The sequence below is a fragment of the Haliotis asinina genome, chromosome 8 (genome assembly GCF_037392515.1).
Source record: "Haliotis asinina isolate JCU_RB_2024 chromosome 8, JCU_Hal_asi_v2, whole genome shotgun sequence".
Classification (NCBI taxonomy): domain Eukaryota; kingdom Metazoa; phylum Mollusca; class Gastropoda; order Lepetellida; family Haliotidae; genus Haliotis; species Haliotis asinina.
The window spans coordinates 33,384,912-33,398,175 of NC_090287.1; the positions used below are offsets into that span (position 1 = coordinate 33,384,912).

Below are 13,264 nucleotides of genomic sequence, written 5' to 3' on the forward strand. Positions count from 1 at the left end.
ATGAGGGGAATATACTATAAGGTGAAATGTGTTTGCAAGTAAAAGTGATAGTTTCATAATCTAAACCAAAATGTTAGGATGTATGTGAGGTGTGTGAAAAATGTGACATGTTGTCGATCTGTTCTGATTCCCCACACGCAATAAGATATCTGAATTAATTATTAATGTAAACAAAATGTCTCAAAGTAGATTTTTTAAAAGGACAGCTGACGTTAATAACACGTGTTCTCGCAATACTTTTGCGTTCTTTAACATGTTTTGGAGTGTGTGTGTGTGTGTGTGTGTGTGTGTGTATGTGTGTGTGTGTGTATCATTTTATTCTTTCTTTCATTCACACACGTACTTCTGTCTTTTATTCTTTTTCTTTATTTCTTTCATTCATTCACATAATTCTTGCTCTTAATTGTTACCATTGTTACCTGATACAATAAACTGGCTGAAGTTGCGCTGAGAACGAGCCAAGTCACTGTGTGCATTGGAGCATGACGTTGCACACGTTAATCAGTACAAATAGTAAGGAAAGCAAGCGAGTGACCTATCCCTGTTGTTGAGTATCCCTGGTTAGACTGATTTTACTGAACTCGAGTAGAATTCACTCTTCCTCAATTCCGAAAAACAATAATTATAACTCATTATAAATTCAGCATGACGCATGAAAGTGTAATAATCTATCGTCTTCATTTACTTGGATCAAACGGTTCTATTTTCCACCCATTCGTTTCCATTGACCCAGATGCAATGCTGTTGAATTCCCCGCCATTAACATTCTTCCCGCAGGGGATTTGCAAGGAGCATGCGCGGTTTAAGGATTCCCCTACATCCGGAATTCTCATAAACACGTGTGAGTGTTTTCATTCAGCGCCAGCCCCGGAAGCCGATATGGCAGATTTAGAGAGAGTCAAACGTCAGTTTGAAGCAGTTCTACATAATGTCACAGACGACGTCCGGTCTCAACTTCTATGCTGGATCAAGTGTAAAATAAACTCGGGTATGAATGTAAATTCGATTGAAAAAAACCCAAACATTGACGGCAGTAGTTTGTAGATCAGTGGTGCAATATATGAACAAATGTCTGTGAATCGACGATCATCGAAGACATTGAGAAGTTCATATTTCTCCATGTGTGTACATGTATATAAGTATATTAAAAGGAACAGAAGTATCATTAGTTCACATGTACGATGAATAATACATCTAATAGCGTAATAATATATGTCCAGGTCACCTTAGTCTTGATGATGATGTAATTGTGTTATATTTATGTGGAATCATGGCGAGGTTTTGCAGGCTTCAGTGTTTACTGGTTCATGTATATGTTTGAAAACGTGTAATATTTACACATTAACAGACAGCTGGCATTTTAACATTAGCTAGTTCATGATGTAGTTTTATGTTGACAATGAATATTGTGTGTCAGGTGAATGGGGAGATGTGACCAAAGAGAACAGTAACGAAGATGTCATGTTGGAGAGCATTCAGAGTGACCTCCGGTCAGAGTTGCCCGTCAATGCCATGTCACAGACAGAGAGCATCCACTTCCCCCAGACAGGACCAGTGAGTTGTGTGTCCTGAAACCTACTAATAACCCAGCTCTCTGGACAGCTTTGATCTGGAGAGGGCCAGGGTGATGTTATGAAAAAAAACAGTCAGTGATACAACTGATGTAAGTGTATGTGAAGGCTTTGGAATTATGGTCACCTTAGTGCTAAGATATCTTTGTACATCTGCACGTGGTAAGACAACTCACTGTGGGGTAGCCTTGTGGTTAAAGCGCTTGCTCGTAATGCTGTGGGTTTGATTCCTCGTATGAGTACAATATCTGAGACCCATTTCGGGTGTCACCCATAGTGATATTGCTGGTATATTGCAAAACCATGCTCACTCAGTCATCTCACGTTGTGTATGTTCAGAATGCTGACTGTGATCCGAACACCACTGTGCACGTGGATGCTTTCCTGTATGACGATGACGCCATAGATGACCTGTGTGAGGAGGGCAAGATGAGCAGGAGCTACTGCACACGATGTGGCTCCCAGGAGGTACAGCCTCTTAGTAAGTGTGGTGGTTGTTATGAAGACAAACAAGAATACTACTACCATGACTTCTACTACTACCACTGCCCGTGCTATTACAACTGCTGCTACTACTACTGCTCCTGCTCCTGCTGCTACTACATTTTACTTCTACAGCTGCTGCTGCTGCTACTACTGCTACTACCACTACCACTACACTACTTCTACTACTACGGCTGCTGCTGCTACCACACTACTGCTACTAGTACTGAGTACTAGTACTCTAGTATTACTACTACTACAACTGCTGCTTTGCTACTAAGACTACCCCTTCTACTGCTATTGCTGCTGCTATTAACTGTACTACTACAACTGTTGCTGCTACTCCTACTTGGCAAATGCCGTTACTCCTACTGTTTTTGCTACTGCTACTACTGGTGCTACTACTAGTCCTAGTACTACTACTGCTGCAACTGCTATTTATTGCTGCTAAGACTACTCTTCTACTATAATAATGCACCAGGTGTGCCTGCTTGTCAAGTACTATTAGTTTAACATTACAAGAACAGGTAACTGGGTACCATTCACTGCTGGATGAAAAGAGACTTTTTGTGAGCAAGGTCACTTGCATTAGGATTCCACACGTCGTTTTAATGCGGAATGTCATGAACAATAAATCCTCAGCATAGCTGACTGAAAAGAAGAATCGGTGGCACCAATGTGACTTGACTTGTGTGTCAATATATCCCAGCAGCTGGCAACTAACGTGATCGGGTGTTCATCCAAATCATATCATATCCAAATCACATAGATTGATGCTCATGCTGTTTATCACTGGATGGTCTGGTCCAGACTCAAATTATTTTATAGACCTCCACCACATGTATACATGAGATAGCTGTAATAGTACTGAATGCAGTTTTGAATAGCAACTGAGCATTGACCATAGTTTGAACTGTATGATCAACATGTGATTGTGACCAAATCCCAAATATGACATATCTGACGGTCACTCACTCAGCCAACTAGCCTCACATAATGACATTTGTTGTTTTATTTGTCAGCCTTCATCACACACTCAGCATCAGCAACTCAGGTGAAGTACATCTTCAACTACGCCCTGCCGGACCTCAGTGGGAAGATTGTTTTGGATGTGGGGTCTCGGACTGGTGCTGTGCTGTATGGGGTACAGTTATTTATCTACCCTACTCTATATCCGCTGGGTATAGCTTCTGATAAATCTCCACTATACCCTTGATGCATCTACGACTCGACCCAGTAGTTATATTACCTCCCTTGGCAGGCTTTTTATCCAGTCAGGTGTCTACTTGGAAGCTTGGAAGCTGAACGTACCAATCACAACTTAATTTTCGCTGTTTAAATCATCTAACCGATTAATCTTGGCATCACAAATCATGCAGGGGAATTCTGAAAGCGGTAGAAGGAGTTTTTGCATATATATTTTTAAAGTTTCTTTCCTGACATTTTGTCTGTATGATTTTCACAGAAATCTTGAGTCGCACTGCGAACAAACCTACGCACATGCAACCACTATGTTTGTTGACACGGGCAAGCTTGGTTGTGGCTATTGTGACAATGTGGAGCCAACAAAGGGAGGTAATAAAGTTATCAGACAGAGCCATAGATGCATCAAGGGTACAGCAGAGATTTTTCGGAATGTATGCCCTGGAGATATTGAGAATGTTTATGTTTATCTACATGCATCTGATATAATGTTGCCAATCTGGCTATGGCATTGTTAGTCTGATTTGTTTCTTCTTGTCCAAGAAACATTACCAGTGTTGTTTTGAAGGATTTTTAGCCAAATCTTCACCAAGAATTGATAAAAATCTTTTTTGGTGAATGGTTAAATTAATTATCTATCATGTCTCAGTATGTGTGTGGCATAATCTCAAAAGTGTGGTGTACTTGGTGTCATAAAATAGTATTTATAAAGGTAAGGCTGTCTTAATACTCTTATGAATATAATTATGAAGATGAGCAAAATTCAGCTTGCAGAAAATGAAGAACATCCACCTGCCTTTAGAGCAAATTCATGTGGGGATTTGTATTTTTATCAACATATTTATGGAAATGGATGGAAGTCTAAATATTTGTTATTATATCAATTTCTTCTGTAACAAGCTGGTGTAATGCAGGAATAAAAGGGTTTGTGTATCTGGCAGGCGTACCTGTACAGCAAGGCCAAGCACATTGTTGGGGTGGAGATCGATTCAACGTTCACTAGGCTCCAAACTGCAGTTGTCGCCAAGTACAACATGGCAGACAGAATACAGGTACAGACCCAAGATCTATTGTACATTCCTGTGCCACAGACCCAACCTCTGTTGTACATTCCTGTGCTACAGATACAACAACCTCTGTTGTACAATCCTGGGCTATAGACCCTACCTCTGTTGTACATTCCTGGTCTACAGACCTTACATGTAGGTGAACAGACCCTACAACTGTTGAACATTTATGTTGTTCACCAGAGGGCATGGGTTGACATACATTCTATGTTTGTATAAGGTATCATAAAGAAACATTAAAGTTACATGAACCCATGGGCCTCAAGGGACCAGTGAACAAGGTATTTATCTTACCAAACACCGCAATGTTAATTTTGAATTGTTTGAAGCATCGGTATAAATCTTTTTGTAGCCATTGCTAGATTTTTGCAGATGACAAGAAAAACAGATTTAGAGTTATCGCCCTTCCATCGATTTGCATTCGCGGATCATCGGTAATTTTGTACATCATAGGTCATTCAGTGTTATCTGAGGTAAATAAATACTACCAAATGAGTTTTCCATTCCCAGCAGTGTACATAGTACTCACTTGAAAGCAGGATACATTGAAAATACTTGTAGTAGAAGAGCTCTCAGACAATCAGAAAGCAACATATGTGTGATGTAAGATAAATGAGTCTGTACAGACAATATATGTATTATATATTCTAGTGTCACAGACCATAGATCTGTTGTAGATTTAGATGCGGCAAACTGTAGATCTGTTGTAGATTGAAATTCGACAGACAGTAGATCTATTGTAGATTCAAATACAACAGACTGTACATCTTTTGTAGATTCAAATACAACAGACTGTAGATCTTTTGTAGATTCAAATACAACAGACTGTAGATCTTTTGTTTGTATTTGTTACACACCTCTACTGAGTCTAACAAGCCCTAGGTCGTGTCAGGTAACCTTTGAGACTGACCAATCAGAACACAGCTTACCAATTCGTGATAGTGGACATTCGCACATACCTTTGGAACTTTTACCTCGAAAGTTTTGTACCTGAATGATTCCAAATGGTTATGGAGCCTGCCACAACACTGTAAATAGTAACTGAAATAGTGTTTGTATCAATATTTAAGGATGCAGCTTGCAGAAATACTGGCAAAGGGTAACCATGTCATCAGGAAGGCCTAAGTGTTTATGCTGCAAGTCAAATATCTGTAGATTTATGCAGATTTTCTTTTGTTGAGGGATCAGTGTCAGTGACTGGGGAATTTTTTGTAAGTGCCACCAAACCCTAAGCAGTAGTCATTGTCCTACTGGTTTAATCTGTTCGTCTGTCTTGCATTTGATTGGACGGTCATAGGTCGCTCAAAGATTACCTGGCACGACCTCCTACTATTGTTTGTTATACTCAGTGGAGGAGTGTAATGAATAATGACTAAGTTAGCTTGGACAGTGTTGTAGATTCAAGTATTTCAGACTGTCGATCCGTTGTAGATTCAAGTGTTTCAAACCCTAGAGCTGTTGTAGAGTCAAGTGCTACAGACCGTAGATCTGTTGTACATTAAAATGCTAGAGACTACTTTTTGTACTTTTATGTGTTACTGACCCTTCAACCTTTGTTAAGACTCGCCCACTGTGAATTAGTATAATGCATTGCATTAGCAACCTAACAATTCTGTTTTCCCTGAGCGACAACCCAAGCTGATGCATCACGTCTGCAGTGCATGCACGTCATTGATCGCAATATCAATCATTCAATGTCCTGGTTCAGATTTTATTATTTATAGGTACCTTCATTAAGGTGAGATATTGACGAAACTAGGAGCAAGCCAAATAAAGTTCTGGTAGCGTTGTAATAGCTTTCATTCAGTCGACTGTTATTTGCTTTAGTTAAACAATGGTGACCAATGTCCGTTAATGTCGGCTTGATGTTGCAACTGACTGTTGCTGCTGTTAGTGCACTGATGAAGATCTGGGCTAGAATTGATCATCAGTAACATGTGCTTGTTGTAAGAGGGGATGGGATTGGGAGGTCAGACTTGCCAACTTGGTTGACACGTCATCACATCTCAGTTGCGCAAATTGATGCTCATGGTGTTCATCACTGGATTGTCTGGTCCAGACTCGATTTTTACAAACCGCATGTAGTTTCACCTGTCTTAGGATTTTAAAATGGGCATGATAATGCTTATATGTTCCCCTAGAAGGACTTCTCCTGAAAATGAATGGAATGTTCGAATGTTGCATAAGTGCTGCATAAAACTGAGTGAGTGTACATAATTTCAGGTGAAGGGGTGATTTTTATGCAGAAGCATGTACAGTGTGAATGACATCACCACCCCCTACCTATCCCACCTCCCAGCCATGTATTGTCAGTATGAACAGTCCCTAAAGTCAGTCACTCTCTCATGACTGTTATTATAGAGATTGAATGTTGTAAGAAAGGATTGTGTTGCAGGTTATCCATGATGACATTCTGAACCAAGGACAACTGTTAATGTCCAGTAAGTATTCCTTTTAGCTGTCCATAGACCAGCTGCAGATATTGACCTTCCTGAAAAGGATGAAGACGAGACAGTGAAAATGAGAGAGTCAGTGAAAAGGGTTCAATGCTTCGAACAGTACATCATAGCAAATATCTCCTTGTGGGACTTAAGTATTTGCACAGTCAACAATATATCAGCTTGATCAATGTCAGGAATATGATCCTTTCCATCCAGATTTGTTGTAAGATGTCCATTCAATGCCTCCAGTGATTTCAGAGATAACATCAGCCTGGCAGACGAATCTGGGTGCGTTCTCATGCGTTGTTTGGACAGTGTACCAGTGGTCAATACCTGCCATGATTCAGCTTTACTGTGGACAAATTCAAAATACATGTTGGAGGGGGGTAGCAAGGTGGATAAAGGCTTTGCTAGTTGATCTGCAGACCTGGGTTTGATTCTGTTATGGTGCAATGCATGCAGTTCAAATCTGGTGTCCCCTTTAATGATATTGCAGGAATATTGCTAAAGGTGATGTAAAACTATACTCACTCACTCACTCACTCACTCACTCACTCACTCACTCACTCACTCACTCACTCACTCACTCACTCACTCACTCACTCACTCACTCACTCACTCACTCACTCACTGTAGAGAGTGGTAGGGTAGACAAGAGGTTGAAGGATTCACTTGTCATGTTGAAGACCTGTGTACCATGCGTGAAGCCTACTTTTTGTTTCCCCATGATATTGGCGGAGTGTTGATAAAAATTTTGTAAAACCATACACACTGACAATGCATGAGACGTAATGGATGATAGGAAATATTAAACTCACTCATTTCCATTGTGATTATGTTAACCGTATAGAGTAATATTTAAAAAATGGTAATGATTGTCCACTCAACAAGGACCAAGATTGGCATGTTAAGAATAAAATATACTACATACTTCAGAATATTAAATGGGCCACTGACGGTCCAGGATAGAACAGGCCTTCAGCGACCCATGCTTGTCGTAAGAGGCGACTGACAGGATTGGTTGTTGAGGCTCGCTGACTTGGTGGAGACAATTGTACAGGTTGATGCTCATGCTGTTGATCACTGGATTGTCTGGTCCAGACTCAATTATTTGCAGACCACCAACATATAGCTGGAATACTGCTGAGTGCGGGGTAAACTAAACTATCTCACTTACTCAGAATGTTAAATGCTTTATCTCATATGGTGTCATTAAATTATATGTGCATGGACTGTGTATGATGCAATAAACTGACATATATCTAAGATGGAACCCAGTCTATGATATGCATATATTCCACATAAAGCACTTGTTTTTCTGTTATGAGTTATTGTGTGAAAAACAACAAGATCATCTTTTACAGGCGATGTGGTGATCTTGAACAATGTGTTTGAGTTCTTTGTGCCAAAAGATTTGCAGGAAAAGTAAGTAATGCATTCCAAAAGGATATTCTTAAAATTGTAATTGTTTAGTGATTGTTTGTTTAAGTGGTGCTTAGAAGCTGATATCATGAAAAGGAAACCTTCTTATGGATAGACAACTTCTTGTTATTGTTGTTAGAATAACATACCAGCTTCTAAATGTCACTCAAACAGGTGGGGCTGTGTGGTAGCCTAGAGGTTAAAGTGTTTGATTGTCATACTGTAGACACATGTTCGATTCCCTACATGGGCACACTGTGCCAAGCCCATTTCTTGTGTCCCCCAGTGTGAAATTGCCGGAATATTGCTAAAATGGCATAAAATTAAACTCAGTCAAACACTCAAAGTCGCTAAAACTTTTATCATTTGATATTATTAGTTTCAGGATCTTCACCGAAATATCACATCTGTTCTATTTAAGACGTTACCTATCCATAAGTAGGGTTCCTCCTCATTTAGTGGTTGGGCCATGACTCAAGTTTGATAAAGTCATGTCTTGTACAAGTACTTGTGTGATGTTTGGAGATTCATATTTCTTTAATTATATTCATGGGGATTCCAGGATCTAAGAATTTGTGGTTTTTGTGCTAGTTGAAGTATTTGATTGGTCATTAAACTTTGTTGATAGCAGGCCATTTTCCCAAGATCAAGTGGTTATTTGTTCATCTTGTCAAGAATTGCCTTGTTTACAGGAATCCATCTTAGTGTGGCAATATTGTTGAGTCTGGCATTAAACCTTCACGTTCCACTGTCATTTTGTACTTCTTTGATGACCATTTTAGAAATTGAGTTAATGACGAATGATGACAATTTTTATGGATTACAACTTCTTTTATCCTGTTAAAATGTGAGGTTTTGACACAGATTCTGATCTGCTTGACAACTACTTTAGACTGTATGTGAAAACATCAACTTTCATGGAATAAAAGTTGTATATGCATGGAGGAGGGGAGTCCTATAAATGTATCATTACACAGATATATGATACAGTTGTAACATCAATTGCATCATGTCATCCACTGTTACAACTGCCATTTGGTGACATACCAATTTGACAGTACTCTTAAGACAATTATACTTAAGCTATGAAAGAGATATAGAGACCAATCAGCCTGTTTTGGTGTGGTTAGGATCAAGAGCTGATAAACGTTTTGGACTTGTTGGTTCAAAAGTGATTCATCATGAAACAAGAAATGTTTTTGTGTACCAGATCAATCATGTTGACAATTAGAAAACCAAAACAAAACTGTCTGCTATGTTGGTAAATTTTGAAAACTTATTTATTTTGTTATTTGATGTGCAGATTGTGGATACATCTGTTCGCGACTCTGAAGAATGACACAATCCTCGTGACGATACCCAGCTTGGAGGAGTCGTTACAACCACTGAAGGTATTTCTATTGAAGACTTCTTGGTAACATAGACTAATTAATTGTATTATTTTACTTATCAAAGGATTCTATATAAAGTGATAAGTAAATACGATCTATACTTGTAATGGAATCAAAGGGACCACTGATTTCAGTTTGTTACAAATATAGTTTATTTGTGTTTTGATGAAGAATATACTGCAAGTGATCTGACAGAAAGTTTTATTTTGTTGTTTGTCCATTTGTTCTATGCATATTCATTGGTAAACATACTTTAACTCACAAATCGACCACATCTGAAATTCTTTGTTTCCTGTAAGGTGACCCAGCTACGATTTTACATGCTGTGGTGACAATTAAATCTGGTCTGTTGCTGAAAGTCAACAAATATCATGAAACTTCAATTTGTCTTTTTCAACATCCTGTTGACTAGCACTTACAGACTATGTGGTGATTCTAGGATAGGTCCTAAAAGTCCACTCTTCTCGTAACTGGATTGTGTGGTTACACCTACTGACTTTATTGATTGCGTGATTATGTTTTAATATGTTTGTCTGCCTTGTCTGGTCCCAGCCCCATTGCTTGCACGCGATTGTGGCATCTATAACACAGATGTGATAGACTGGTGAAGAAAGCAACTGAAATATTAAGAGATCTCCTTTGACAGTATGGCCAATGTGTGCTTGTCTATTTGATGTTTTAATAATTTGAGCAATCCCTCAGGGTCATGTAACCTAGTTACGTGGAACATGAAAAATATGAATTGTTTCTACAACAGATATCTTTGAATGTGACAATCAAGTGACATCACCTGCATGACAATGACATTATGACCTTCGTGAAACGTCACCTTTCACGGAAGAAAGAAGTTGTGTATCCATAAAAATGACCATCGTTCTTGCTCAACAGATGCTAAAACTTGTTTGGTCGCTGTTTCAGACGGGCATTAACTTAGAAAAGTGTGTGGAGTCGATTGACCTGACCGCACCTCTACAGCAGGGTCGGCAGGAGCTCCTAGACTGTGACGATACTGATGATTCTGACCTGACACGTATCAATCTGTACAGAGTGCTGGCTCCACATTCTCCATGTCAGTAAATAAATAATTACAGCGTGTGTGTCTTCCTCATTGAGTCAATGCGTGATTCTGTTTGTACAAAGATCCTCATGGATTTCGTGGATGGTCATTGGTCTGAAACTCTTTCAGATCTATTTGAAAGTGGTTGACAAAAATGGCCTACTGTACTGATACCTGCTTTGTGTGAAATGGTCAAAATATTAGTGTAATTATCAGTGTTGTATACATAGCATGGTTAGAGAGATATAGGTATTTGATTTATTAATGATACCCTAATGCACCCCATTGCAGTATTGACTTATAGATTTGTTGATGGACTATAGAACATTTGAGCACGTTAAGAAAAGTTAAACAACTATTTGTCCAGTTTCTTCCGAGAGGAGAATGACCTGACACCTGAGTTATAAATCAGATAATCGCAGTTGTAACTATTTTGATTTCTTCAAAATATACAATGAACGCTGAGAGTATCAGACCAAACGAACTGACTAATCACGCCCAAGGAAGCATCACTCGGTTGATAGTAGTGTTAGAACCTACATCGAAAGTGTGGCAGTGTGAAGATAACACGATCGGACAGGAAGGTTTTCCGAACATTGCTCAAAGACGTTACTTGGAGGAATCATAAGCATCAAAGGAGAGAAATCTGTTGAGTTGTGGTCAAGGTAGCACCTTCACCTCCAACAGCCAACAACTCCCTCACCACTTGTACGTAGTACTGGTTTAACTGAAATATACGGGCAGTGTTGCCCTCTTAGTACACCTACCCCTACCTCACCCCCAACCTCAAGATAATGATAATAAAGATTAATAAACTAAAATTGACGCCCCCCCCCCAAAAAAAAAAAAAAAAACAACAAAAAACAAACAAACCCAAAACAAACAAAACAACCCCCCCAAAAATGTTTTAAAAAACACAATAAAAAACAACCAAAACCACCCCCCCCCCCAAAAAAAACAAAAAAACAACCCGATAAAAACCAACAAACAAAAGTAAGTACCCAAATCACGTAAACTTGGAAGTTAAAAGTGTATTCGTTGTGATGTAGTAGAGTGAGGGCATGTACAGACAGGAAGAGGGAGTTTAACAGGGGTATTCGTACTATTCAAGTCAAAAAGGACGCATGGAGATGTAAGTATAATCTGAAACAGCTTGTCAAATAGTTTTGGTGAAAAGAATGAGGTGAACGCTGGATTAAAAAAAAATCAAATAATTGCTGTAGAGGTCATTTTGGATTCTTCAAAATGCACAGTGAACGTTGAGAGAAAACACCGTTAGCATGCCAGTTAATCATAGCAATGGGACACTCCCGCAAAGAAAAGAAATGAGATTAGTTTTGTTTTGACATCGCATATCTTCCGCTCAGCGTTTTCCAAACCACATCTGTCTACTCAGAAACGTAAGTGCCTCATGTCTTCATTCAACTCGACTAATTATTTGTTTGTGGACAAAACAGCATGCTCAATTGATCCTTCACGTATGTTCAAGAAATGTACATCCCGTGTCTTATTATCTTATTATTAAGCAGATGCGTTTGTCTTCTGTATGTCTTCAGCGTTTTGTTGTTGATATTACAGTCTCAGTCGATACGGGGTAACACGGCGAGATCTGAGTGAGAATACTAAAAATTAAACGACCGAGAACAATCTGTTTCTTTTGTACTTTAGGCCATTTTTAATCTCTTTATGTTATGTATAAATCGAGTTTTGATACGTAACACAGACATTATTTAGAGAGATTGTGAGTCACTGTCGCCTAAAGTTAAAATATATACCTCAGGAAAAAAGTATTGCAACACCAGGAACTCCGCTGTTACATATGCCAATGGTGTTATATGGTTATGCCAATAACTGGGATAAAATCTTTTATTGATACATAGAGTACTGACAATAAAGTGACAACAAAACTGCATGAAATTTTCATTCGATCATGCTCATTTCAAAACGACCGTACACAACTCACAAAACAGTTTAAACAATAACTATGGTCACCGCAACAAGGTACTGTTGGTCAGATGTCAGCGGAGCACTAATGTCACTAGAGGGAATGTTGAAGTACTTGAATCTGACATGAACCTCAAATCTGCAGCACCAACTGCAGCAACACGTCTCCTCATTGACAAAACAAGGCGTTTGATTTGCCTTTGGGGCAATTGGTTCCATTCCTTACGGGCAGCAGCATGAAGTTCTGCAAGAGTTTGAACTAGATGTCGTCTTTGTCGTATTCTACGACCTAAGCTGTCCCACACATGCTCAATTGGATTCATATCGGGGCTTCTTGCAGGCTATGGTATTGTTGTAATGGCTTCCCGACGAAGATAATCACAAACCGGTCCCGCATTATCATCCATAAAAACCGGCTTTGTACGGAGAGAGCTGTCATCAAAATATGGAACAACGACCTGTTGCAAGATGTCTGTTTGATACTTAACGGGATTGAGATTGCCCCTTACAGTCACCAGAGGCAGTTTACAATCGTAGGAGAAGCATCTTCATCCCGTCACTGATACGCGGCCAAATGGGGCTTTTTTCATAATGTTCCTCTGTGTGTAAGCAGTACCTCTCCATCGCCAAACATGGGTTCTTCAATCGGCCATGAAGAGTAAAATCCTACTCTCGTCTGACCGAT

At 39.3% G+C, this 13,264-nt stretch overlaps 1 protein-coding gene across 1 annotated transcript; it reads left to right on the forward strand.

Moving 5' to 3' along the window:
• The first annotated feature begins 817 nt into the window (after positions 1–817).
• LOC137294353 (uncharacterized) lies at positions 818–10,673 on the forward strand. Its single transcript, XM_067825360.1, has 9 exons — positions 818–988; positions 1,418–1,554; positions 1,911–2,052; positions 3,077–3,198; positions 4,199–4,309; positions 6,720–6,765; positions 8,130–8,190; positions 9,491–9,578; positions 10,497–10,673. Exons 1-9 carry the CDS (start codon positions 880–882, stop codon positions 10,653–10,655), a joined length of 975 nt encoding a protein of 324 aa, XP_067681461.1. The 5' UTR covers positions 818–879; the 3' UTR covers positions 10,656–10,673.
• Positions 10,674–13,264: the final 2,591 nt, after the last annotated feature.

Excerpts from the sequence above, each read along its gene's own strand:
- LOC137294353 (XM_067825360.1), top strand. The coding sequence starts at position 880 with ATGGCAGATTTAGAGAGAGTCAAACGTCAGTTTGAAGCAGTTCTACAT. Across the intron at positions 989-1,417 it reads CAAGTGTAAAATAAACTCGG|GTGAATGGGGAGATGTGACC; the intron begins GTATGAATGTAA and ends ATTGTGTGTCAG. Across the intron at positions 3,199-4,198 it reads CTGGTGCTGTGCTGTATGGG|GCGTACCTGTACAGCAAGGC; the intron begins GTACAGTTATTT and ends TGTATCTGGCAG.